We start from the raw sequence: 27,216 nt of genomic DNA on the forward strand, positions 1-27,216 counted from the left end.
TGAGAGACTATGGACTCTGAAAAACAATCTGAGGCGTTTGAATTGACGGGTGGGTGGGAGGTTGGGGTACCAGGTGGTGGGTATTATAGAGGGCACGGATTGCATGGAACACTGGGTGTGGTGAAAAAATAATGAATACTGTTATGCCGAAAATAAATAAAAAATAAATTTAAAAAAAAAAAAAGAATTCCCTTGAGGTCCCCTTCTTGAAATTTAGCTTTAATTTCTTTAAATGAAAATGTCACTTCTCTATCATGGCTGGTCTTTTTGAATTCTCAGACCCTGACCTATTTTTAACTAGCTTAAGAGTCATTTGGAAAAGTAATGCACACCCTTTTTTTCTCATCACTGATCATTGGTGACAATGTTACATATCCCCAGTCCCTACTCCTCTCCCTCTGCACTTCTATCTCTGCCTCCAGGTTGACTCTAAATCACTGAGTCTGACCTTTCATTGAGTTGTGTGAAGAATTATTGCCCGTGCACGTTTTTCAGCATGTTTTTGATGAATATGTCTCATCAGATGGGACCCACAACCATCCCAGGAGGCCATGACAAGTCTCTTGACTTGGCTTTGCAGGCAAATCCCTGTGTTATGAACAATACACAGGGTTTGACAAGGCTTTTCCTTGATTAAGTTCTGCTGATGATCATTTGCTAATTCAGCATCTTTCATTTCTGATTTTTTTTTCCCTCGAAGATCTGGCTCAGTGTTTTTCCTGGTGTGAAAGTTAGGCACTGTGATCAATGGCAGTCTGCTCCTTTCTCATTTGTTCTTCCACTCAGTACGTGGAAGAGCACTGACACCCCCTCCTAACTGGTCTCCCTGTCGGTGGTAGGGACACTTACATGGCTGCTCCCAGACTTACTTTCCTAAAATGCAAATCTGACCTTGTCAGTCTAGTGCCCCATGGCTTTCTCTGCTCCTCATGGCTTTCTCTGCTCCTTAGCATGGAAGCAGCCATGTAAGGGTCAGACTCAGTGATTTAGAGTGAAATAATAGAAAATACATATATTGTTCTCTGTCCCTGGTTCCTGACACTGAGCTCCTAAATCCCTTAGAATTTCCAGGGTGGGAGGAGAAACTTTTGTTCTAATGAAACCATTCTTGATGGGCTCCTGGGTTACTTCAGGCTGGAGGCTGCTCCCCAGAAAGACCAAGCACTTCCGGCCCCCACCCCCACCTCCCAGGAAGGGGAGAGAAAGCTAGAGATGGATGATCAACCCTGTCAATATGATGAAGCCTCCATAAAAATCCCACAAGTTCAGAGAACTTCCAGGTTGGTGAACATAGCCCATGTTGTGTGAGAATAGGGCACCAAAACTCAAGAGTAGGCAGAAGCTCCTGCCCGGAGGACACTTCCAGACCTTGCCCTATAGATCTTTTTTTTTTTTTTAATTTCTTCTCTGCATAACAGTATTCATTTTTTTTGCACCACACCCAGTACTCCATGCAATCCGTGCCCTCTCCAATACCCACCACCTGGTTCCCCCAACTTCCCATCCCCTGCCTTACAGATCTTTTAAACTAGCTGTCCCCCTATGTCCTTTATCATTTCCACAATACAATAAACTGATCAATGTCCATGTTTCTCTTAGTTCTGTGAGCTGCTTCAGCAAGTGGTGGGACCCAAGGAGGGAGTCATAGAGCCGACTTATAGCCAGTGGCTCCAAAGTACAGGGGACAACCTGCGATTTGCAATTGGCTTCTAAAGAAAAGGCAGTCTCATGGGACTGAGCCTTCAACCTGAGGAGTCTACCTTGTCTCCAGGTGGGTAATGCAAGAATAGAGTTAAATCACAGGACTCCAGGCTGGTGTCAAAGAACTGCTTGGTGTGGAAAGCGCACACATGTAGTGTCAGAAGTGAGGTGCGGTGGCTGTAGGAGAGTAAAGGAGAAAAACAGGAGGGTTTCTCCTCTTTGCTGAGCACATATTAAAATGACTGATTCGCAGGCCCTCCCCTAAAGAGACAAGTCAGCAGTCCCTGGTCCATACCCTTGGACCCTTGGGTTGGGCAGGTTTGGCCCCCTCAGCAAGAGGGGAGAGCACATCTGCCCACAGGCAGAAACCTGGCTTCCATCCTAGCTTGAATTAATCAGAATTGAAATAGTGCTGGACATTTATTGAGTTTGCTGTTTTCTGGGTGTTGTGCTAAGAGCTGTATATGTGTTTTCACATTTAATCCACCAACATCCTTATAAAGGTGCTACCATTGGGGCGCCTGGGTGGCTCAGTGGGTTAAAGCCTCTACCTTTGGCTTGGGTCCTGGAATGGAGCCCTGCTTCGGGCTCTCTGCTCAGCAGGGAGTCTGCTTCCCCCTCTCTCACTGCCTGACTTTCTGTCTACTTGTGATCTCTGTGAAATAAATAAATAAAATCTTTAAAATAAAAAAAAAGAAAAAAGATGGTGCTACCATTTTACCTATCTTTACAGATGGGAGAACTGAGGTTTTGAGAGCAGACTGCATATGATCAAGGTCACAGGGCTAGTAGGTGGCAACAACAGGCTTTAACAGAAATCATTTTCCTAGAGGAGTTATGGGCCTGGGGTCAAGTTCCCAGCTCTTCCATGGCTGGGGGACCTGAACCTCATCCATACAGTGGAGCTTAATTCTGCCTTGGCTGGAGTCAGGGTGGGACACTAAGGAGAAGGTCTGCAGACATGCTCCATAAAGTGGAGCTGACTATAGTTGGGCAATATGGCTTCCTTGGCAAATTTTACCTGCAGTTAGCACATTTGTAATTCAGGGGGACTAAGAAAGGTGACTAAGAAACTTGGTTTCCGGATATGACACCAAAGGCACAGGCTGTAAAAGGAAAAGGACACCAGCGGCACTACGTCAAACTGAAAAGCTTCTGCGGAACAAGGGAAATCAGCAGCGGCATGAAAAGGCCACCTGCAGAATGGGAGGAATTATTTTACAGACCATATATCTGATGAGAGGTGATATGCATCATATAAGAAGAAACTCATGAAATTCACTGGCATAAAAAAAATAAACTGATTTTTGCCTAGAAATAACTAGGCAAAGGACTTAAACAGACATTTCTCCAAAGAAGACATACAACTAGCCAACAGGCTTATTAAAAGATGCTCAACATCATGACTCATCAAGGAAATGCAAATCAAAACCATACCTACTAGGAGGGCCATTATCAAATTTAAGAAAAGAAACAAGTGCTGGTGAAGATGTGGAGAAATTGGAACCCTCCTGCACCATTGGCAGGAATGTAAAGTGGTGCAGCTGCTGTGGAAAACAGCCTGGGAGTTCCTCAAAAACTGAAAACTAGAACAACTCTATCGTCCCATAATCCACTCCTGGATATCTACCCCAAAGAACTGAAAACAGAATATTTGCACTCCCGTGATCATGCAGCATTATTCCCAATAGCCAAGAGGTGGACACGACCCGAAGGTCAACTGACAAATGAATGGGTAAGGAGGTGTGGTATATACACACAGTAGAAAATTTTACAGCCTTTTTAAAAGAGAAGAAAATCCTGCCATATGCTATAGCACAGAAGAAACTTGAGGACATCAAGCTAAGTGAAATAAGCCAGTCACAGAAGGGCAAATGAGGTTTGATTTCACTTCTTGGAGCTACCTGAAAGAGTCCAGCTTACAAGGAATAAAAAGTAGAAAGGTGATGGATCACCAGGAGCTGGAGGGTAGGACAGGGGAGCTGCCATTCAAGGAACGTGGAGTTTCATTCATGCAAGTAGAAAGAGCTCCAGAGATGTTCTACAACAGTGTGCTTAAAGGGAGGGTACGCAATAAAAGGTGAAAGGATAGATTTTTGTGTTATGTGGTGTTTTAAAACTAGTTTCAAACATTAAAAAATCATTAACACAATGGTTCAAAGCAATGGTGGTCCCCTAGCAGCCAAATGGATAAGGAATTCAAAGCTAAGTCATACACAGTAACCATGTTAGAGAGTCTAACTTATTGAAAAAACACTACAAAGAGTATAAACACATGCATCTGTCATAGTGAATACAGACATCCTAAGGGTAGGTAGTTAACACGGGGGGTATCCTAATCAAGAATCCACACCTTAGGTACAGTTGCTGCTTCGTGTTGAAGAGATCCTAATCAGTGATGCACACTCCAGAGGCAGCCACTGCAGGCCTTGAGCTACAACGGGCTCAAGCAGCACTGTAAGGTTTGTTCATGGGCAGAGTGATCTTACAAAGAGAGGACGTGGTGATATTGGTGCTATCCAAGACACAAGTTTGGTTTAAAACATACTATAATCTCTCAGTCATCACCTGAATGGGAGTGTGAGCATCTGGCTAGTCCAGCCGTCTGTACCCTTCAGAGTTCTAGAATTTCAGTTCTGTTCTGTCTCTGTCTGGGATTCCTTTTCTTTGGACAATCAGACAAATTCTCTCACTAGAATACTGTTTTCACAGTGCCCGAAGGACAGAGAGCTAGGACTTTACAGGCCTAAAGCACAAGTTAGGTAACTGTTTTTGTGCCTGTTAATAACTGTGTATAGGATAGAATTCAATTATTTATTCAGCCAACAAATATTTATCAAACTACTATATGCCCAGCAGCATTCCAGATACTAGGAATAAAACCACAAAACAATAAGGTTGTGACAAGGATTTTGGTCAGAGGCTTGCTCAGTTGTAGCATACCTCCTCATGTCAAGGTTTTGTGGAAGGCAACTCACAACTCGCACCCACCACTAATCATTCGGGGTCACCAACATCTCTCTAAAGGTGCCCATTAGCCACAAGTGGTCAAAATAACTTAAGCTGGCTCACAACAAGACACCACAAGAAAATGTTGACATACGGGAATCTTTCATACTGAGATAGCTGACTAGAGAGCTCTGGTCCAGGAAGAAACTGGGAGCTGTCTGCCCCTCCTTCTGGGAAAGGATCCAGCATGATGCCTGGACCACCCACTGCCAACTCTGAAAATTTCCCTTTCCTTATCTGATCCTTCTGCAATTCTTCTCCACGTAGACAGCCGTGAACAGGGTAGGGAGAGTCATCCCCGCTCCTTTTACAAATGTCAGACTAACACAGGATGCTAATAGTTTCAGTTGGTCCTCACACAGACCTCACCACTGGAGCCCTTTGTTGGAAGTGAAGGCTATGGTAATAACAGGATCAGAACCCAACACTCTGACCCTGGGGTTGCTTTGGTACTAACTTTTTTCCCTGTGTTTCTATCCATCTTCTCTGAAATTATTCTACTTTGTCTTCCTCTTCAGCTTTCCTTTTTTTCTTTTTTTATTAAATTTTTTATTAGCTTTCCTTGATTCTGAACCAAAGCTTTCCTCCTGAGCCTTTTTTGCAGCCTCTAGCACACTGCTCTATAAACCTTCAACACCCAACCATGCCTACAGATCCACTATTGCTATAACTCTGACCCCTTATAGTTCTGAATATATCAGATGACGTTGAGTAATGCTTCCTGTTGAGTCATCTGGTAAACCATTTACATGTTCTAAAGCATAGATGAGGCAGCCTTGGGGAAAAAGGTCAATATTTAGAGGTGTATGGTGGAGAGTGGGAGTAGATTGAGGGAGGGCTAGAAAGATCCTGAAGAAGCAGGTACTATAGTAATCAAGACTTTGGCTCTAGACTTCCTAGTTCTTACAGAAGGTGAGATAATGTGAGAGCCAGTGAGCTTAGCAATATCCTAAAAGATGAAAGTTCAAGGTTGGCAGGAAGGACAGGATGAAAGGATAAGTCTATTAAACCTTGAAAGGAGATCTACTGATTTCCAGTCATTATTAAAGGCACATTAGAACAGAGGGTCTACAGCCTTAAGGGCTCATAGGGCTCATCCAGTTTAGTACCCCCACATTTGTAAAAGGAGAGGTAAAACCCTCAACAAAACCTACCCACTCCCAGAATTTAACAAATAAAAGTATAGAACACCTAGTTAAATTTGAGCTTAAGGTAAACAACAAACAGTTTTTTTTTAATTGTCTGTCCTATATTTTATCTATTTTATATGGCAACCCTACCTCTCTCCACAAAGGTTACTTATTCAGTTAGCAACAGACCCAGAACTAGAATTTTGGCGTTCTGTCTTTCAGGAATACAAGAATGAATGCCTTTGCTAGGAGTCCCTCACCACACCTGAGAGGTTAAGGCTAATCCACTACCCCTGCTTATTGATCCTTGTACCGTCATAAGAAACTTGATTTATAAAAAAGAAGAAAATCCATTAAAGGGGCTCTTTACCTTTTTAATTATGACATATCCAGCATTGGTTTGGGGATCTGTGTCAACCCCCAGTCGTCCATCACTGTCTCCCTGTATAATACGGTATAGGATTTTAGAACTCCCAGTGAATGGCTCATCAGCATCTGTGGCCTGGATGGTCAAGATGGTGGACCCAACAGCTGTGTCTTCAGCAAGGGTTAAGATTCCATACTATGAAAAAAATAGGGGAAGGAGATGAGAATGTCCATTGTCATCAAACATAATTGCCAAGGGGCAAATCTGTCTCTTTGGATTCACAATGAACACAAATCATAGTTTGCATTAATACTTACCAAGCATGTTTTCTTACCGATAAATTTGTGGCCATTGATTTTTGACATCAGTCATCCTCATAGACTGATATCCATTGCACCAAGAAACATGTCTCAGGGAGTTATTGGTAGGATTTTAATACAGATTCCCCTTCTCATATCCAATATGTTTATTAACTACAATTATTACACTAGTGATGATATAAATCAATAGCTACTATGTACTGAGTACCTAAATTGCAGCAGACACTTCACATATATATTCTTTTAGTTAATCTGTAACCCACCAAGGAAAAGAGGTTGAGAGCCTGAACTTTGGAATCAAACAGCCTGGGGATGAACCCTCAGCTTGCCACTTAGTAGCTGGGTGACCTGAAGTAAGTCACCTCGTTTCCTCAAGTCTCAGTTTCATCATCTGTCAATGGAAATAATAGCAATACAACCAACATCCTGTTCGCTGTGGTGATTGAGAGAGATAAAGCATGTAACCCCCCCTGAATGCCTGGCACACGATAAGGACTCAGGAAAGATAAGCAACAAAGCACCCTATCAAGTCATCTCCATTTGGCAGGAAAGCAAAGGATTAGAGAAGTAAACCCCAGCCAGGAGTTCGCAACTAGTGAGTCTGAGAATTGGAACTCAGGTCCATGCTGGTACAACTCCAAAGCCTGTGTTCTTGCTCATTGGCCCACACCAACCCCCACCACTGCACTGAAAATCCCCCAGATTATCTCTGTTGGCATCATGATCTTAAAGATGCTACCAGGCAGAGCCCGGAGGGAGGCCTGGAGCAATGACAGATGCCTACCTGCTCTCTCTAAGGCCCAATTTGCTTTCCAGCTCCCAAAGCAGGATATTCTTATCCTCAGTGTAAAACCACCATCTTGATGGAACTCGAGAAAACCACAAGCCAAGAAAGGGCTCATGGAGACTGAGAAGCAATGGGCTCTTTATCTCATGTCTGAGGGGCCCCAGAGCCTGCAACCCCTTACATTCAGTCACACCTCTTGCTGCCCAAACCCTATCATAAATCAATTCCTTTTCTTTGTCACAGCTTTGTCCCTATTTCATTTATAATCATCATCACAAGGCTCTGGGCTGTCCCTTAAATGACTTCAAACATGACATAACAATCTAGTCAAATGGGTTTCTCTCTGCTCCAGAAGAAATAGAGACCTCCCTTTTAAGGGAAGCTATGGTAAAACCACCCCAAGTTTTAAGCCCACATCAAAATAAGTGAATGTTTTTCTTGATGTTCTCTCAACTGATCTTTTTTCTCCCTCTCTTTCTGCCCAATTTTCCTAATTCTTGCAAATGTCTTAAGCACATTCTTCTTTGGCTTAACCGAGAGGTCAGTTTTTCCTCTCTCTTTCTCTTACCCAGTTATTACAAAAAGAGTTTAAATCACCAGTATTCCAAATATTAAGTTTTTGACTGAAAATGCTTGTTTGAGACGTAGTGGTAACCCATTCACTGTCACATATTATATAAGGACAAAATGCAAGTAGCCATTCAATTCCTTTAAATCTGACAAAGATGGTCATTGCAGCTTTTAAGCAAGCCCTTGGAAGAAATGAGCCATTGGTAGAAGTTTATAAGCAGATGTTCCCAGATACTCTAACAGTGAATTCTGTTGTTCCCTGAAGATTTCCACTGAAGATGGTATCTGGGTTTGTCACCAGTGTACTGACTAAAGCTACCTTTAAAGTCTGGAATTTTTCCTAACTACTCACTGTGACTTTATCCCAGAAGTCAGGGTCAAGTAATATGAACAAAGAAAAAACAACAGATGAAAATACTTACATCTGATTTTTCGAAGATGGGGATCTGGTCATTGATATCAATAACATGGATCTGCACATCACAGAGGGTTTTGAAATCTGAAAATCAAAGTCATAGCACAAAAACATTCATCAAATATCATGTGTTAAAACGATAAATCTGTAAGAAATACATTGGCAAGGGGAGTGACAGTCACAGTCACAATTCTGCCATGGACATGCAGTGTTTGTGGGGGACAGGATTCTCTGCCCCCCACCTGCTCCCCACAAGCAGGTCAGCAAGAGGAGGCCGGAAAAGCTCTAATAGAAGCTTCCCTGGGCATCTGCCCCTTCCTAGGTAAGGCTTGTTCCTCATCAAGACTGGTTAGGTTTTTTTGTTTGTTTTTTGTTTTTTGTTTTTGTTTTTCCCATGAAGCAACCTCTTTTTTCTAACTAGTGAAACTTATGTAGCCTTCAAAACCTAATGCAAAACTGCCTTTCCAGAAAGCCTTCCCTGAGTCTCCCAGCCAGCTGTCTTTCCTTCTCTGAACACTTCCAGCCCTTACCATGCTGCATCTCCTCTGTCCTATACACTGGGAAAGTCGGGTGCCTATTCCTCCAAATTCTTCCAAATACAGTTAGCCCCCTTCAAGAGGCCTGGCTACTCATATGGTGGGAGGCAAGAGAAGGTCAGAAGGAGCTCATAGAAAATGACACAGTCTTTGAGGGGTGAGTTTGCCAATTCAAAGATCTAGTCCAAGACAGCAGGTTCAAGCTAGGTCCAAGATGAGCATAGAATACAGGTGGGGATGGGGTGTCCAGGGAAATATCCAGAATGAGAAACAACATGACAGGTTCTTTGTTGGGGTCACCGTGGCTCTAAGTCATGATATACTGTGTTGTATAATAGCTAAGACTCCAGGCTCAGGAGTCCCACTGTTGAATTCTGACTCTGCCACTTACCAGATATCTGAGAACTTATCAGATTGTGTGTCATTTGAGTTCTCTGTACCTTAGTTAGTCTTTCTATAAAATGTAGATAACAACAGAACTGGGGTTCTTGTTATAATACAAATTGTCAGCACTCTGTGTACCAGACACTGTATTAAGTGCTTTACTAGCATTACTCATTGCATTGTCATACGAGTTCCATGACTTAGGCACTATGATCATCTTCATTTCGTTCATGAATGAGGACACACAGCATAGAGAAGTTAGGTAACCTGACCGAGGTCACACAACTAACTAGTGGTCAAGCCAGAATTCAAATCTACCTGCTCCCTTTGCCCTCTCTGTCCACTCTCCACCCTTCCACCCCACTCCGTGTCCCTGGAGGCTGACCCAAGTAACTGCATCTGGACATCCTGGCTGCTGCCAATGGCAGCCCTGATCAGGAGATGGGAGGAGGGGCAGGAAGAGAGAGGTCGGAGGTAGTTTCCCCCAGCAGCCTCTTCTGCAGGCAAAAGTAGAGGGCATGTTCCTTTGAGGAATGCTCCTTTGATTGCCCCTTCACACCTCAGTGGAGGGAGGCTGTCCTTTGCACTTCATACCTCCATTTGGTTTCCCTTAACCCTGCCCACAACCTTTACAAATCCCTTCTTTAAACTCTTCTTGGTTATTCCTTTCGAGGAACTGCTTCCTGCTGGGATCTTGACAGATGCACTCGGGCAGTCTAACTCCAGAGATGGTGTCCAATGCACCAGACAGGCAGCCAGGCTTGTGATCTAGTTGAATTATAATAGTGGATGCTGATTAAAGCAAAGATCAGTCCTCAGAAAAAGAATGACTAACAAGGGTCAGGGTGGGGTTGGGAGTTGGGGGAGGTTTCCAGGACCTGAACTCATTGGCTCCTTGCTCTGCACAAAACTCACTTGGGGAGGGATGCCTGGGTGGCTCAGTCGGCTGAGCGGCTGGCTGCCTTCAGCTTGGCTCATGATCCCAGAGTCTTGGGATCGAGTCCTACATTGGGCTCCTTGCTCTGCAGGGAGCTTGCTTCTCCTTCTGCATCTGCCTGCCACTCTGCCTACCTGTGCTCTCTGTCTCTCTGACAAATAAATAAAATCTTAAAAAACAAACAAACAAACAAACAAAAAAACCTCATTTGGGGAAAAACAAAACAAAACAAAAACTCACTTGGGTAAGTTGTGTGGCCTCCTGGGTAGCAAGCCCTCCCTGATTTTATGTAAAACTGTATTAATTAAGCCCAGTCTCTAGGCTATAACATTCAACAACTGAATGTTGAATTCTTTCTGCACACTTATATATTTATGTGTAAATCTATTTGCTCCCTATTTTCTATAAATATACTCACAAACATAGACAATTTTTAATCTGATTTCCACCTTATGCTCTTAGAGCCTCACCTTACTTCATGTCTCCATGCATTTGCAGATAGAATTTCTTCTCCTCCATAAGCCCTGCACTATTTTGTAACACATCATATTCATCCCCCAAAATTCAGCTCAATGACACCTCTTCCAGAAAGCCTGACCTTCTCTCTCCCTCTACTGAGTCCCTCATTTCCTTCTACATGTTTCTTGTAATTTATTTACTCACATGCCCATCTCCTTTTTACAATGAATGCTCCTTGAGGAAAACTCCTGGGTCTTATTCACCTGTGTATCTTCAATAGCTTGAATGGTGTCTCATGTAAGGTAAGTGCTCAGTAACTGTTTGCTGAAAGAATGGTTGGCTAATGGGGTGCCTGGGTGGCTCAGTGAGTTAAAGCCTCTGCTTTTGGCTCAGGTCATGATCCCGGGGTCCTGGGATCGAGCCCCACATTGGGCTCTCCGCTCCGCGGGGAGCCTGCTTCCTTCTCTCTCTCTGCCTGCTGTGATCTCTGTCAAATAAATAAATAAAATCTTAAAAAAAAAAAAAAGAATGGTTGGCTATGGTGTGAAATTTTCATTCATCATAAGAGGGGATGACTTATACTCACTTCTTTTGTACCTCTTAAAATTCTAGATATATTGGGCTCTCACTATTTGCCAAATTACTAACTTCCCAAGTCTGTATGGGAGCCTGTTAAAACTCAGTTCTCTTCAGTATGTCAACATCTATGCAAAGGGGGAAATGGGAGGAGTGGTGTGAAATGATGCTCTTTTCTTCTTCATACCTGTATAATCTGTGACTCCCAGCACAACGATTACTGAACTATTTGGTCATCTAAGAGTGGGTGCTTGTTAACTCAAAGAAAGATTCTTAACCTAGGAGTGTGTGCATCCCTAAAATCAATCTGGCTCTAAATACATGTGTTTTTGCATGTCTGTGCACAACTGTCCCAAAATGTGTGCATTCGTTAGAGAATGCACAGTGTTCATTAGATCTTCAAAGGTCTTGTGACCCAACAAAGATTAAGAAAAACTTGTTTTGAAATTGTATAGAAGTCATGGCCAGCTGAGAGCTGATAGAAGACAGAACTTGCCCAAAGATGCATTTCTCCTCCACTCTCAAATAATAGGGTCCTTAGAGTCCAAAAGAGAGAATTGGAAAATGCAATTAATATTCTGTTTCGTGATCACAGCAGCCATGAGAATGGGCCTTGCCAACCTCCAACAACAGGGAACTTAATTGACAGTGCCCCCCCACCCCGCCCCGTACTGTACTCTAAAATCCAGCAGCATATTTGCAAGGAGGTCTTCTTCCCATGGCTTGCCCCCAGCCAGTGTCTGAGCAAGGCAAGCAGGCCAAGACAGGCATGTTCTAGGAGATCAGAGATTCCTTCGCTGGACAACTTTGGACTTCCCAGTGACCTTGGCCAATTTTTTTTTAACTCTTAGTGGTCCGTTGTTCTCCCACCAGCCTTCCTTCACTGAGGCTTAGGCTTATACCATGGTCTGATGGTTCCCCCAGCCCTCTCCAGACACCACCCCCCATTTTTTTTTCTCATGGGTCTTTCCCCTAAGAAAATCCTTATACATTTAATCCCCTCTTGGCATCTGCTTCTCCGAGGACTGGAACCAACACAATAATGTTGCCTGAGCTATAAGTCTGGCCTCTACCATGTTGGACCCAGTGCCTCTGCGCTCCATGTGTGTCTTACAAAGGAAGCAAGAGCTCTCAGATGGCATCCTGTAAAACAGCCCAGCACCAGGGCAGCCTAACAAAGCACAACTAGAAGGACAACAAGGATCTCCACTTTTGACAGCAAATGTGACACTAACCTTTGTCAGCCACTTCTACCGTCAGATTGTACTGTGGAGTGTCTTGCTTCTTCAAGGACTGTGCAGCTAACTGGAACACTCCTGAGTAGGTTTGGACCAGGAAGAGTCCTTCCTTGGGAAATTTGGGGATTTGATCCACAATTCTATATTCTAAAATACTATTGACAGTGTTTTCTTCATCCTCGTCGTGGGCAATAAAAGTCCCAATATTGCTCCCTGTGGAGAAAGAATAGAAGGAATCCGTCCATTATAGATTCTATGTAATCCACTGTATTCAAAAGGGTTTCACTGGATAAGCATGTCCCTAGAAAGCGCTGAATCACTCAAGTTCTTACATTTATTTGGTTCTTCTCTTTCCATAATGTAGTGTGTTGAGCAATATATTATTAGTCTGATAGGACCAGCATAACAAAGTACTATAGATTGGGTAGATTTCACAACATAAATAAATTTTCTCACAGTTTTTGAAGGCTAAAGGTCTAAGATCAAGAGATCGGCTTGTAGATGGCTGTCTTCCTGTGTCTTCACATGATCATTCCTCTATATGTGTCCAGTCCAGATTTTCTCTTCTTAGAAGGACACTAGTCATATTGGATTAAAGCCTTTACTAGTGACAGTATTTTAAATTACCACCTCTTTAAAGACCCTAACTCTCAATAATAGTCCCCCTTTGAGGTACTGAGGGTGAGGATTTCACTATATGCATTTTAGGGGGGGACACAATTCAGCCCATAACAAATAGCATCTTACAAAAATTCATGTCCACCTGGAACCTCAAATGTGACCTTATTTGGAAATAAAGTCTCTACAGATGTAATTCATTAAGGATCTTGAGATGAAAGCATCCTGGATTTAGGGTAGGCCTAAATCTAGAGAGTGATGTTCTTATTAGAAGAAGAGATGACACAAGACATACATAGAGGAAGTGGCCACATGAAGGAGGAGGCAGAAACAAGAGTTATGCCATAAACAGCCGAGAAATGCCAGGAGCCACCAAGATCTGGAAGAGGCTGGGAAGAATTCTCTACTAGCTGGCATCTTGATTTTAGACTTCCAGCCTCCAGAACTGTGAGAGAATACATTTCTGTTGTTTGAAGCCAAGTTTGTGGTGATTTGTTACAGCCATGTCATTTGGACACTGATAGACAAGACAATTGGTGTTAGATGAGGAAAAGCCAACTGTGGCTTGCTTCTAAGCAGCTGTATGCAACAACTGCAGGGACTGACCCTACCCGGAAGATGACACAGGGCAAAGAACAAGCATACATGCCCCGCCTGCTGTGGTCTATGGCCCTATGTGTTTTATCCCTGTGAGTGTTTCGGTCTAGGGAGTTCCAGAAGGCAGAGGATATGACTCACAGCTCCTTCCAGTTCTGGGTGAGTTGTAATAGGTTCTGGATCATCTTGCTCTGTGAAATGACAATTGTGGTTTTCCAACAGGGAGCAAAAATCCCATCGTGGGGCTAAAACGTGAATATATCCCAGTTGTGGATTTAGGTTTCATCCCTTCCCCAGTCAATTTGCATTCACTACCTTACATGGAAATTTGGAGGCATTGTCTTTTTTTTTTTTGAGGGTGGAGGTAAGAAAGTGCCTGTGTTATGTCTGTAATGGAGCTGGACCCATATAGAGGTGTCCTGTGGGCTGGGGAGGGAGCATAATAGTCAACAGGGCACAGGTGAATATTTATCTAACAGAGTAGCAGCTGCTCTTGCTGAATCCACTACAACCACGTCACCTTTGTGGCATGCACCTGCCCTTAAGTGTCTGTGTTGGGATCAAAGAGTATCTTACTAAATTCTGTGATCCTTTGGAGTCGGAGCAGCCCTGCTATGGACCTTTCCTCTCAGCAAGTGAGTTTGACACAGAGGAAACCGTTCTTCTCCCACCCCGCAGGAAAATTTCCGTTGTCAGAGGCACCATGAAGACTGTTGACATCAGTGACCAGGGAAACTCCAGGGGAGGCTGCCTCCCATGGGAGCAGAGAACTTTTTTGGATGGGCCAGAAGTAAAAGGAGGGCCAGGTCTCTGAGGGACAAAGGCCGGGAATGAATGGCAACCCAAACTGACTCAGAGGTATTTACAGCATCCCTTGGGGCACTCAGAAATACTTTCAGGAGGTGGGGTTTTTATGAGAAGCTAAATTTTCTGTATGAACACATAGGATTTGGTAACAAGTGGAATTTCAGAATTAGTATCAGCACTGCTAAAACTTGGGAACACAAGTCCCCCAGGTTCTGGCTAATAAAAGACACCAAAGAGGAGAATGTCAACACACTAGGGAATAACTTAGTATTTTATTGAGCTACACAGTAAGCCCGCAAAGGACAGGGACATGGTTTTGTACTTCTTTTAGGCTAAATATAAAGAATAAATTCAATCTCTGTTGATTTATGAGAATTCCTGGTCCATTAAGTCTACAATTTGACACTTGGTGAGATAATGTCACAAAATAAATTTCTCACCTTTAGAGAGGCAAATAGCTCTCTGGGACCCTAAACAATTTATTCTACCACAATGACTTCCTCACCAGTCTCAGAAAACTAGTACTATCCTCTTTCCAAAGGTAGGCAGCTTCTCAAATGGTTCCCAGTGACCCCCCACAAATTGATTCCTTGGTGTAACCCTCTCTGTCTGAGTGTGGGCTGGGCTTAGTGACTTACTTCTAATCAATGGAATATGGTAAAAGTGATGGATGCCTCTTCAGAGATTAGGTTATAAAAATACTGCCTTTTACCTTGCTCACCATTTTTCAAGATCTCTCTGCCAGGCCCCTACTCCCACCAAGCTCTCCCTCTGAATCAAAGGTATGCAACTGAGCTGCCCTCTGATTCCTGACTCCCAGATGCTGTCATATAATAAATGTTTGTTTGAAGCTACAACATTTGGTTTGCTATGCAACAATAGATACCAAATATACCAAATGTTAGGCCCTGTACACAGAAGGTTGAGGGATCATCTGGAAAGTTCTGCAATTCTGCCTTCATTCAGCATCATAGACCAGAAATTTGGGAGGTTTTCAAAAAGGGTGATGCCACAAGTATTTCTTGGCTATTGTCTCTCACTCCATTGTTACACAACATCACCGTCAGAAGATTCTTCCTTGTAATTAACTAAAATCCTTCAAGCTGTCATGTAACCTTTCCTGCTGCTGTGAGCATTAGAATAAATGAAAAAGACAGGCTCTAAGCAGAACACATTGACAACAGGTCACCTCTATAGGACTCCTGACAGCAAGAAAGCAAAACAAAATAAAACATGCCCATGGAGGGGCGCCTGGGTGGCTCAGTGGGTTAAGCCTCTTCCTTCAGCTCAGGTCGTGATCCCAAGGTCCTGGGATTGAGCCCCGCATCAGGCTCTCCGCTCAGCAGGGAGCCTACCTCCATGTCTCTCTCTGCCTGCCTCTCTGTCTACTTGTGATCTCTGTCTGTCAAATAAATAAATAAAATCTTTAAAAACAAACAAACAAACAACAAAAAAAAAATGCACATTGAGCAAACAAGCCACAGGAGCAGGTGCAGTCAGAACAGCATCCACTGTGTCAAAAATGTATAGTAAGAAGAGTAGAATGATCAAAAGAAAATGATGAGAATGTCCACAAGGCATGGGAGGAAGGATCTACTCAGAAGGACAGCAGAGCCCTAAGGAGTGGCTCTCATAGTAGCTACCATGTGACACCCAACAAAGCAGGTCAAAAAGACTTGCAAGGACAAAAAGACGTAGGACTCGAACTTCGTCAACTACCTTCCTGAGCTATTATTTGATTCCTAGAGAGGGAAGATCAAGGGTCAAAAGTCAACTTGCATTTTTGGTGCTTGCTTACTGCAGAGTATCTGACATTGGATATAAATATTTATCTGATTTATTTAGCAAATTTGATGAGATTTTATCTGTTCCTGAGATTGTTAGAAAGCAAATAAGAATCTACGGGGAAACGTTGCAAGTGAGATAACCTTATATATGTATATAAGATACTGGCATAAGTGGTTATGGTGCCAGTGGTAGTGGTAACGGTGTAGAAGTAATAGTAGTAGTAGTACTAGTAACAATAATAGTAGTGGGAGTAATGATGGACACAGTGGTGGTAGTAGTTTCAAAAGCTCCAATTTAAGAACACTTCCCAGATATATTTTTTAGCCGAAATACTGTACCTGTGTGATTCCAAGAGTGCATTCAAATCTCTCTGCTGTGCCAGACATGCACAGATGATCCCCGATCACACTTACCTCCCTATCTTTTACCTGGTAGAGACAAGAAGGGGATTGAAGAGGTAACATATAGAGGACAGTCCATATGCTTTGTCCATGGCTTTGAGCAGCAGCCATTTCTTACCTATAATTTCATTCTCCTGGACCTCAAATACGGTCACTGCAGATGGACATGTAGGTGGGTTATCATTAATGTCCTTAACTTTCACACGAATTTCCAGTGGTACCGAAAGCAATCTTCCACCCTCATCCATTGCTGTAGCGTAAAAAACATACTACAACAGGAAGATCAGTGTTAAGACAGGACTCCTCCATCATCCTCGTTAAAAGGCAGAGAAAACTGTTATTTAATCTACCCCTTTATTTTCTATTTACTTCGAACTGGGAAACAAGATAAAATGGGTCAGGTCTGTGGGGTGCTCTCTTATCTTTGAGAGCAATCATGTGCTGGGGTTCAGAACACAGTTTGGGGTTTTTGTTGTCATTTTTAAGTAAAATCAATTCTGCCCTGAGCTGTCCATGGGCACAGGAGTCTTGCCTTTGTTGGCCGTGAAACTCTTCCCAGACTTACTCACCGAATCCTTTTCTTCTCGGTCCAAGGGCTGAGTCACATAAATGCCTCCTTCCTTGTCAATTGAAAATGGGAATTTGGGCCTCTTCTCCTTGTCAGTTAGGGAGTATCGTGCACCTGGCTCATTCCACTGCACCTATAAGGCCCACAGTGAGTGGTCAGGAGAGACATATCAGGACCAAGAGAACTGGAAAGGAGAGAAACACTTCTCTGGTTCTCAATTCAAAATTTCCAAAAATCTTGTTTGTATGTCTGTGGTTTTCTATAACTACTTCATATTCAACTAAAATAAGCCTCTTCTTCTTCTTCTTTTACCAAGTTATAGTACTCAAAAAAATCATACAGGAGTATTTTTCTTCTCTAAAGAAATTCCTTGTGAACCCTCTAATGGGGCTGTGCGTTGTTCTTTTGGAAGTCTGACTGTGGAGCCTTCCTATCCATGAAACAAAATGTAATTTGCAGCTGCTACTATCTGAGAACAAAGCCAAGATGTACGACAAGCTCCTGAAACTCCCCAGTGAGGATGTTCAGAACAACAGGAGACACTCTAACCTTGTCTCCATTCCATGATTTAAGCAAGACAAGTCATACCTAAGGAAAGTGCATCCCTCCCCTGAATATTTAGTCTTAAAGACTTCAGAGATAAGAATAATTGCCAACCCCTAGTGTTGTTTGTAAACAACTTGGCAAAAAAATAAGTAAACTCAATAGTAAGATCAGTCCACTTGCTAGAGATAGTAGCCCAGCCTCTATGATACTCTAATACTAATAACAACACCTATTGGGGGCTTGCCACAATCCAGATATAATTCTAAACACCTTTAAGTATTATCTCATTAAATTCTCAAAGAGCCCGGTGAGGTAGAGTGATATATCCATTTTATGACTGAGGAACCTAGGCCACAATGTTTCAGTGACTCGCCCAAGCACTACAACTATCTGAATGAACTATTCTCTTAGACCAGCTCAGGAAGGGCATCGAGGAGCCACTCTGGTCCCTTGTTAGTTATTTAAGCACCACCTTCTGTCCAAGCCAAAGACTGTGTTCTTGCTTCTAAGGGAGTTCCCTTGTATCCTAAAAATTCAGTCAGACTTCTTTTCTCTTGAGCTGCCCCCCTCCATTCTTCTTCTCAGGATTCAAGACACCCAAAGCACTTTCCCCCAGGCCTAAGTATCAAGTGTAGCGCCTTAGTATTTCTCTACTTCAAGAGCCTTGAGAGCAAATAAGTATGTTTGTTCTTTTTAGCATTTATTAGTCCTTCTGGTCATAACCTAAATAATAAATAAGACTTTAGTAAAGGTTTAAGTCTGAAATTCTCATGGCTGTGAGTCCTGACACATTTTCTTAGCTGGTAAAACAGAATACCTCTTGCTTTCATTCTTCCCCCCAACCCATGCCCTTAAAGTGAAGTTGATGAATTCAACATTTCAACAATTGAGAATCCTTTTACGATAGACAATAGATATGATGGGATGGGCCATTCCAGTGCCGCCTTAACAACATCACCCATTCAGAAAAACGTTAGGGGAACTACAAACTGAGACTCATAACATTGATAGATTTTATCTACTTTCACAGATATTACCTCTGAGATAATCTCCACAACAACCAGAGAGGTGCTGTTATCCCTATATATAATATATCCCATATATAATATGGATATTATAATATTATATATTTATATATATAAATATTATATATTTATCCCATATATAATATGCTGTTATATATCAATAAAAGTTCTCTTTTATTGATGAGAAGTTGGGTCTTAGAAGAGTTAAATAGCTTATTTATGATCAATCATTAAAATAATGGAGCAGACACATGGTTTTGGTCATCAGTGCTCTTTCACTAACCCACAGTTTTCATGTCAAGGAGCTTCCTGATCTTCCAGAAGAGATAAGATCTGGGTGAAGCCAAGAATGGATTTCCAGGATCGAAGGTAGGAGGGGACCCCCGGTAAGAGCTCCCACCGTGGAGGTGGGAAGAGGGACACATGTGAATGAAAAGGAGGGACACATAAGAGGTGGAGTTGTGGGAGGATGGTACCAAGAGTACAGGTTGCCTACTTGACTCCTGCTCTTAGCCAGTCATATGTCTGTCCTTCAGTCTATGATCTGATGTGTCTACTGGACAAAGTTTTCTCACAAGAATAAGACACAACCTTTCAAAAATATTTACAAACTCCTATTCAAATCATATATATGTACATATATGCATATATGTACAATATGTATACATATGTACATACATTGTACACCATATACAACCCACCCCAGTGCAGCCATATCCTATACTACTGACTACTATATTACTAACAGTAAACAAATATTAGTGGTATTTACTTGGAAGGGGAAGGGGAGTGAAATTCTCTTTTAAAGTTTGTACACGCAGACACGTGTGTGCACATGTGTGTGTATGTATCTGAACCCAGTCTGGTAAAGACCAGAGTTTACCCATAATAATAAACTAATAAACTCCAGATGGGGCCAGAGACTTTGTCTACTTAGTTTGTTTTATAATTATGCTATGTAAATGTACCAAATAAATATATCACTGAAGACCATGAGAGTGGACCTCCACAAAGTAAGGCCATTTATCTAGTGACCTCAAAGCACTCCTTGGGCACTACCTGAGTGATTTTGATGGGATGAGGATCAGTTGAGTTTTCTACAATCTCCACAGGTTCTGGTGCTTTCCAAATATTCTCATTCACTATTATATCCACGGATGTGCTGTCACTGAAAGAATTCTCATTCTGGCCTCCCATGTCCTTCACTGAGACCACCAAACTGTAGGAAGGATTCTTCGATGGATCCAATTCCCGGGATCCTATGGGAAGTAGGAAAGAAGAAAAAAGGAAACATCTCCAAAGGTAACACAGATCTGGGTTCCTTTTTCTGACTCAGACAGTCCCATGAGGGCATCACTCGACTTACCGTCTACGGTAAGTGAAATTCCCCCCGTTTTGTTGTTGATCTGAAAGTACATGATGTTGTTGATCATGGGAAGCTGGATGACAATTTCATAAAGAAGCTGACCATTGGGAGTGGCTGGATCATCAAGGTCTGTAGCATTGACATACATGAAGGGTTTTCCTGTTAAACAAAATATCCCCAGAGCGGGAAAAAGATGTTAATTGAAATCCAGACCAACCATAGACACTTTTATCTTCTAAGAGGCAGAGATGGAATGGGGGAATTTATACTAGTGGGGAGATAAATCTTTATTCAACTTCCTTCCATTAAGATGGGGTTTCTCGAAGTATGGTCCAGGGACTTGTAGGCGTCTTTGAGATTATTTTTAGCTTTGTTGGAGTCAAAATTCATGCATGTGTAAAAGATCCACTGCAGCACAATATAATTCAATGAATTTTAACATAAAGGAGTTATCCAAAAAAGGCATTGATATAGTTTCAGATTTCACATTGTCACCAGCTTTTAAGAACTTCTTAAGTTCTGGTATAGTATCAAAGAATATCCACAGTTATGTGAAAATGCTATTACGATACTCCTCCCTTTTCCAACTGCCTATCTATGTGAGGCCAGTTTTGCCTCATATGCTTCAACCCAAACAGCAATATGACAACAGAATGGATGAAGAAAAAGATACAAGAATCCAATTGTTCTTAGTTAATTACTCTAGTCATTAAAGAGATGTGCAAAGATTAAAACAAAGCCATTCTTAATCATTCTTTTTGTCTTTGAAAATATTTACTTTTCACTAAAATGTGCTTATTATTACTTACACAAATTAAATTTTTTTAATTCTAATGAGGTAAGTATTAGTAGACATAATCAGTGATGTGCTAGAATCAGCTCATGACAGCCAAAGGCTGAACTTCCGGAAATTTTTGTGAGCCAATTATTAAAACCATTGGTAGCTAAATAAGCCATGGTGGCAATATTTATACCACAGAAATTGGACAATCCTACAGATCAGGACTTTTCTCCTCAGAGAGACAGCTATTAAACATTTACCAGCATATCACTGGATAGAACCCATATTTTTTTTAAAGTTCTTTGAAGTTATTAATAATTTTTAAAAGAACACAGGAACCCTGAGACCAAAAGTTTTGGAACCACTGATCTAGAAGAGCCTATTAGTAAAGAGAGAAAGGGTAAGACTTGAAAGATTCTTATTTAGCAGAATTCATAAGTGAGTCTGTGGTTGTACGCTCAGGAACAAAGATGCTCTGCATAATAAAGTAGAGGAATTTTCTTCCTGAGTTACTGGAAGTGGGCATTGAAGAGCGAGGGAGAGAAGATTAAGTAACATAGAAGGAAATTTGACAGTGAGTTGGTAGAAATGGTCAAGAGCATTTCTGAGAACTCCAAAGTCTGATATTCACATTTATTTTCTTTATATTCATATTATAACATAATGCTCCTCCATCTCCCCAAATCTTCAATAGAGTCACACACCTATGGTTTTTATGGAAAAGGGTAGAAGCAAAGTGAAGGGATGAGCTGTAAGTAGGAGTTGTAAGTAAGAGAAGAAAAGGAACTGGGAGCCCAAAGTGACCAGGATTATGAAGATTTCTGAGAGAATTTTGGAGAGTGAGCTCACCTTTCCAGAGTATTCTTGAGTGTCCTAGAGCTCTAAGGTATTCTAAAGCTCATTCTAGAATCATAGTTCTTAACTGGGGTGATTTCTCCCCCCAGGTGACATTTGGCAATGTCTGAAGGCATTTTTGTTGTTGCATCTGGTAAGTAGATGTCAGGGAATTTGTTAAACACCCTACAATGCACAGAATAGCCCCTGACAAAAAGAGACTTACCGGTCCCAAGATGTCAATAGGGCCAAAGCTGAGAAACCCTGTCTTAGAGCAATGAGGATAATAACTCCTAGGGGACTGCCGTGAAATTTAAGTATGACAGGAAGTGCTAAATGAGTGATGCTGCAGCTTTTAGCCACACAGATCTGCTCTTCTGCCTGAAATCCTTCCACCTTTCCATACATAGCTCCAGACTCCTGTCTTTTACCTGGACGAGAATTCTGTCTGACTGAGCCTTCATACTTTTGCTGGAGAAACATGGGTCGATTGTCATTGATGTCCTTCACTTCTATGGTGATGGGAACTGGGCCCTCCACTGTAGCTCCTTGAGCATCCAGGGTTGAGACCTGGTGTAGAAAGGAAAAGAAAACCACCTATATAAGTCTGAACTTCCTATCACACACCAAAAAGCCAGTTGAAGAAAATTAGAGCCAAAGATCCAATAACCTGGTGACCGTAGGGGAGAAAGACATCCATAAAAGCCCCATATTGGGAGTTACTAAAACAGGGACCCAATCAGTTAAACTCTGCTAATCATGGCTGTGTTTTTCCAGCAGTATGGTATGCTAGACACTGGACATGCTTCTTTTCTAAATAGTGAAATAAGAACATTTTGACTATGGAAGGCTATGGAAGTGCCATGTCCATTTTAGTGGTCAACCTGCAAAGCCAATAGAAATTACCAGATGGAAAGTTTTGTTTGCTCCTTTTTTTCTACAATTAGCTCCCTACCATTCCTGTGTATTCAGATGCCTACCATGAAAAACTAAGGAGGACAAAGAGGGAGAAGTTCTCTTTAGTTAGAGTCTCTGAATGTTGGATATTTCTGCTTCTTGCAAGACCCCCAGGACCTCCATCCCCATACTGATGCTGCTTTCTCTGTAGGTCTAAAGCCCACACAATAGCCACAGGGAGATACCTGACATATCAGAGAAATGTTGGCTTGGTTTGATCCAAGTGCTTGATCATGGCCATACTTGAACAACCAATGCCATCTGAGGGCTTTGGCGATTCAAATTGGGTTACTCTGATTAAAAACCCTGAAGAAGAGGGTATCTTTGCCATACCCAAAGGGTATCTCTTTATCATTCGTAAAAAAATGGACAAATGAGATTTGCAATGCATGCCATTAATATCAAGAGAGCTGGATTCTATGAAAGATTCTCGAGGATTCTATGAAAGAGATGAAGGTGCTAGTGATACTTCCAGGACAACACTAAAGGGTGCCCAGAGAGGTTGGAGTTAGGTTCCTTGGTCTGTTCTCAATTCACCTGGAGTCTGTGGACAGCTCTTGTTTCTCTATCCAAGGCTTTGTTATGATACAGAAGTCCATCTGATTGTATCTGAAATATGCCATCTGTCTCTCCAGTTAGTTTGAAATCCATAGCAGGAGGTTTGGCCTTAAACTGGGAAAAAGCAAAAATCAGATTAGGTTATAAGGAAAAACAATGTTGTGGAATTTGTAGAATGTCACAAATTTCAGGTAATGTTTTCATTTGTATAATCACTAAGTAGGATCTGAGCTTTTAAAGTGATACATTCTAGGGGTTCCTGGGTGGCTTAGTCATTTACACATCTCCTTCTGCTCAGGTCATGCTCTTGAGCTGGGATCGAGCCCCACATTGGGCTCCCTGCTCAGGTATTTAACCTCTAAAATACATTTCCCTCAAGAAACAATGTATGGTATAATTTAATTCATTAACAAAAGCCAATTGATGCTTTAAGTTGTAGCTGGAGTTAGATGAGATTTTTCTAAGAATATCTGAGAGCTTTAACATTGCTGGTTTCTAAGAAACATGAAAAGAAATAACTTTATTGTTAGGATAAAAAATGTCATCTGAGGGGCGCCTGGATGGCTCAGTGGGTTTTAAACCTCTGCCTTCGGCTCAGGTCATGATCTCAGAGTCCTGGGATGGAGCCCTGCATTGGACTATCTGCTCAGCAGGGAGCCTGCTTCCTCCTCTCTCTCTGCCTGCCTCTCTGCCTACTTGTGATCTCTGTCTGTCAAATAAATAAAAATCTTTAAAAAATAAAAATTTTAAAAATGTCATCTGATACTTCTAAATATTTTGACAAAGATTAAGACATTTTAATATTAAGGAAAACAATTTAAAAGTGTCTTTAGATGGGATTGGGAGGGAGACAAACCATAAGTGACTCTTTTTTTTTTTTTTTTTTTTTTTATTTCCAGCATAACAGTATTCATTATTTTTGCGCCACACCCCGTGCTCCATGCAATCCGTGCCCTCTATAATACCCACCACCTGGTACCCCAACCTCCCACCCCCCGTCCCTTCAAAACCCTCAGATTGTTTTTCAGAGTCCATAGTCTCTCATGGTTCACCTCCCCTTCCAATTTCCCCCAACTCCCTTCTCCACTCTAAGTCCCCATGTCCTCCATGCTATTTGTTATGCTCCACAAATAAGTGAAACCATATGATAATTGACTCTCTCTGCTTGACTTATTTCACTCAACAGATGAATGGATCCAGAAGATGTGGTATATATACACAATGGAATACTATGCAGACATAAGTGACTCTTAATCTCACTAAACAAACTGAGGGTTGCTGGGGGGAGGGGGGTTGGGAGAAGGGGGGTGGGTTATGGACGTTGGGGAGGGTATATGCTTTGGTGAGTGCTGTGAAGTATGTAAACCTGGCGATTCACAGACCTGTACCCCTGGGGATAAAAATATATGTTTATAAAAAATAAAAAAATTTTTTTAAAAAAGTGTCTTTAACTTGATAAAATTCTATATGACAATCTCTTAGTTACTTTTTCAGAAGGGAGGAAAATATCAATAATTACTCATGGAATAATAATATGGTGCTTTTAAGACCACAAGAATAAAACATTCACACAAAATAGAGCAGACGTAAAAGTTAGTTCAACCTCATTAATAATTTTAATACATTTTTATAATTGTTATTAATAAATAAAAATCAATAAAAACCAATGTTGTAAAAGATATAAAGAACATATTATTAAAGGAAATGTAAATTACAACAAAGTTCCCTTTGGGAATCACTTGAGGTATAGAATGTAACCTTTGATAGCAAACATCACTAAGCAGAATTTATCCTAAAGAAATATTTTTTCGAACTGTAAACTACATGCTTGTAGTATAAGTAGCCTTATTTATAATACTGGAAAGTTGAAAACTCCTGAATGATCAAAAACTAGAGGTGAAAAAATTATTCCAGCACATAAAGTTGATAGAACATTAATTATTAAAATGTTTATTCTATAAATTATGAAGCAGCATAAGAAAAAATGATATTATGGAAAGTAACAAAAGGAGACTGTAATAATAAATCTGAACTATGATTGTAATAGTAACAAAAGCATTCATGTCAGTAGGTAAGATATGGTTAGATGGTTATATGGGTAAGATAATAGTTAATGTGTTAAGTGGGTAGAACTGGGTGAATACTTTTTTTGTGTTTGCTTGTTGATATTATATTGTTTATATAATAAATAAAAGTGTTACTATTTTGTGTTTTAAGGATATCATGGGAAAGATGTAATGAGGATCTGAAAAAAAACTTTTCCAGGGGCGCCTGGGTGGCTGAGTGAGTTAAGCCTCTGCCTTCAGCTAGGGTCATGATCCCAGGGTCTTGGGATCAAGCCCCACATTGGGCTCTCTGCTCAGCGGGGAGCCTACTTCCTCCTCTCCCTTTCTCTGCCTGCCTCTCTGCCTTCTTTTGATCTCTGTCTGTCAAATAAAAAAAATTTTAAAATAATAATAAATAAATAAATAAATCCTTTACAGGTGCCTGGGTGGCTCAGTGGGTTAAAGCCTCTGTCTTCAGCTCAGGTCACGATCTCAGGGTCCTGGGATCGAGCCCCACATCAGGCTCTCTGCTCAGCGGGGAGCCTGCTTCCCTCTCTCTCTCTCTCTCTCTACCTGCTTCTCTGCCTGCTTGTGATCTCTGTCAAATAAATAAATAAAATCTTTTAAAAAAATAAAAAAATTTTCCTCCATAAAAGCAATGAGAAACTGAAAAATAAATTGTAAACAAATATTAACATTTTCAGAACCTTGGAAATTAACCGAATGCTTGCAAGACTCAAGGAGTATTTATTTAAGAAAATTACGATCAGTAAGAACCAAACATTATGATTACTTTGACTTGCCCTAATTCCATTGTCCTTTCTCAAGATATGTAGAATCCAACAGCTTCACAGCCACAGTACTATGGAGGGGGCAGAAAGGGTTTGGAATTTCCCCAAATCCCCATTCCCAGACAACTGTTATTATCTGACCTATCCAGAGTTCCCTGGAAACACCTACTCAAAGGTCTTGTCTTTATCTGACCTCACTACAAACAGTTCACTCACTACAAACAGTTTTTCTCTTGGGAAATTTGTCAGAAATAATCATCAGCAATTGTTTAAAATTGCAGTTGCCTGAGGCAGTGATAAAAGTTGACACAAACAAGAAGCTGACTAAAATACTTAAAGAGTTCATCTGGATTGTAAGATAACCCTAGGGGCATTGAAAATCTCCAATATAGGGGTACCTGAGCAGCTTAGTTCGTTAAGCAACCAACTCAGCTCAGGTCATGATCTCAGTGTCCTGAGATTAGACCCCACATCAGGCTCTGAACTCAGAGAGGAGTCTGCTTGAATCTCCCTCTCCCTCTGCCTATCCCCCTGCTTACATTCTCTCTCTATATATATATAAAACAAATAAAACTTTAACAATAATTAAAAATGAGAAAAAAAAACGAAGATTGAAATAAATGAAATTGGGAATGTAAAAGGGGACATTGCTACCTACCTTATGGAGCTAAAAAGGATTAATGAGAATATAAGTAATTATTTCCCCACAAATGAGACAACCTCAGTGAAATGGATGAATTCTTAGGCAAGCAGAAACTATCAAAACTGAGTAAAAAATAAATAGGAAATCTAAATAAAACTGTAACAAGAGATTGAATTAGTAATCAAAAAAACTTTACACAAAAGAAAGCCCAGTATCAGTTGGCTTTACTGGCAAATTCTACTTAACACATAAAGAAAAATTAATACCAAATCTTCACAAATGTTACCAAAAAGTAAAGGATATGTCCCAATTCACTCTAGGAGGACATTATCATCCTGATATGCAAATCAGGAGATAACCCAATAAAACTGCAGGCCAATATTTCTTATGAATATAAATGCAAAAATCTTCAACTAGCAAACTGAATCTAGCCACATATAAAAACAATTATATAGCATTACT

The 27,216-nt window shown here is 41.2% G+C and overlaps 1 protein-coding gene across 7 annotated transcripts in view; it reads right to left on the minus strand.

The window, feature by feature from the left end:
* CDH17 (cadherin 17) overlaps positions 1 to 27,216 on the minus strand; it is a 110,615-nt gene that overhangs the window by 18,399 nt on the left and 65,000 nt on the right. For 6 of the 7 annotated variants that reach the window (XM_032316530.1, XM_032316529.1, XM_032316532.1 and 3 more), the window contains exons 4-12: positions 23,255 to 23,389; positions 22,192 to 22,330; positions 20,146 to 20,304; positions 19,839 to 20,038; positions 17,210 to 17,341; positions 16,759 to 16,909; positions 12,427 to 12,642; positions 8,307 to 8,383; positions 6,211 to 6,402 (exon numbers count right to left, since the gene is read on the minus strand). In XM_032316530.1, the coding sequence (XP_032172421.1) occupies positions 6,211 to 6,402; positions 8,307 to 8,383; positions 12,427 to 12,642; positions 16,759 to 16,909; positions 17,210 to 17,341; positions 19,839 to 20,038; positions 20,146 to 20,304; positions 22,192 to 22,330; positions 23,255 to 23,389 (1,401 nt within the window). Of the gene's footprint in view, positions 1 to 6,210; positions 6,403 to 8,306; positions 8,384 to 12,426; positions 12,643 to 16,758; positions 16,910 to 17,209; positions 17,342 to 19,838; positions 20,039 to 20,145; positions 20,305 to 21,630; positions 21,800 to 22,191; positions 22,331 to 23,254; positions 23,390 to 27,216 lie in introns of those variants that run through there. The other variant, XM_032316535.1, reaches the window with a different exon arrangement.

The sequence above is a fragment of the Mustela erminea genome, chromosome 16 (genome assembly GCF_009829155.1).
Source record: "Mustela erminea isolate mMusErm1 chromosome 16, mMusErm1.Pri, whole genome shotgun sequence".
NCBI classification, from domain to species: Eukaryota; Metazoa; Chordata; class Mammalia; order Carnivora; family Mustelidae; genus Mustela; species Mustela erminea.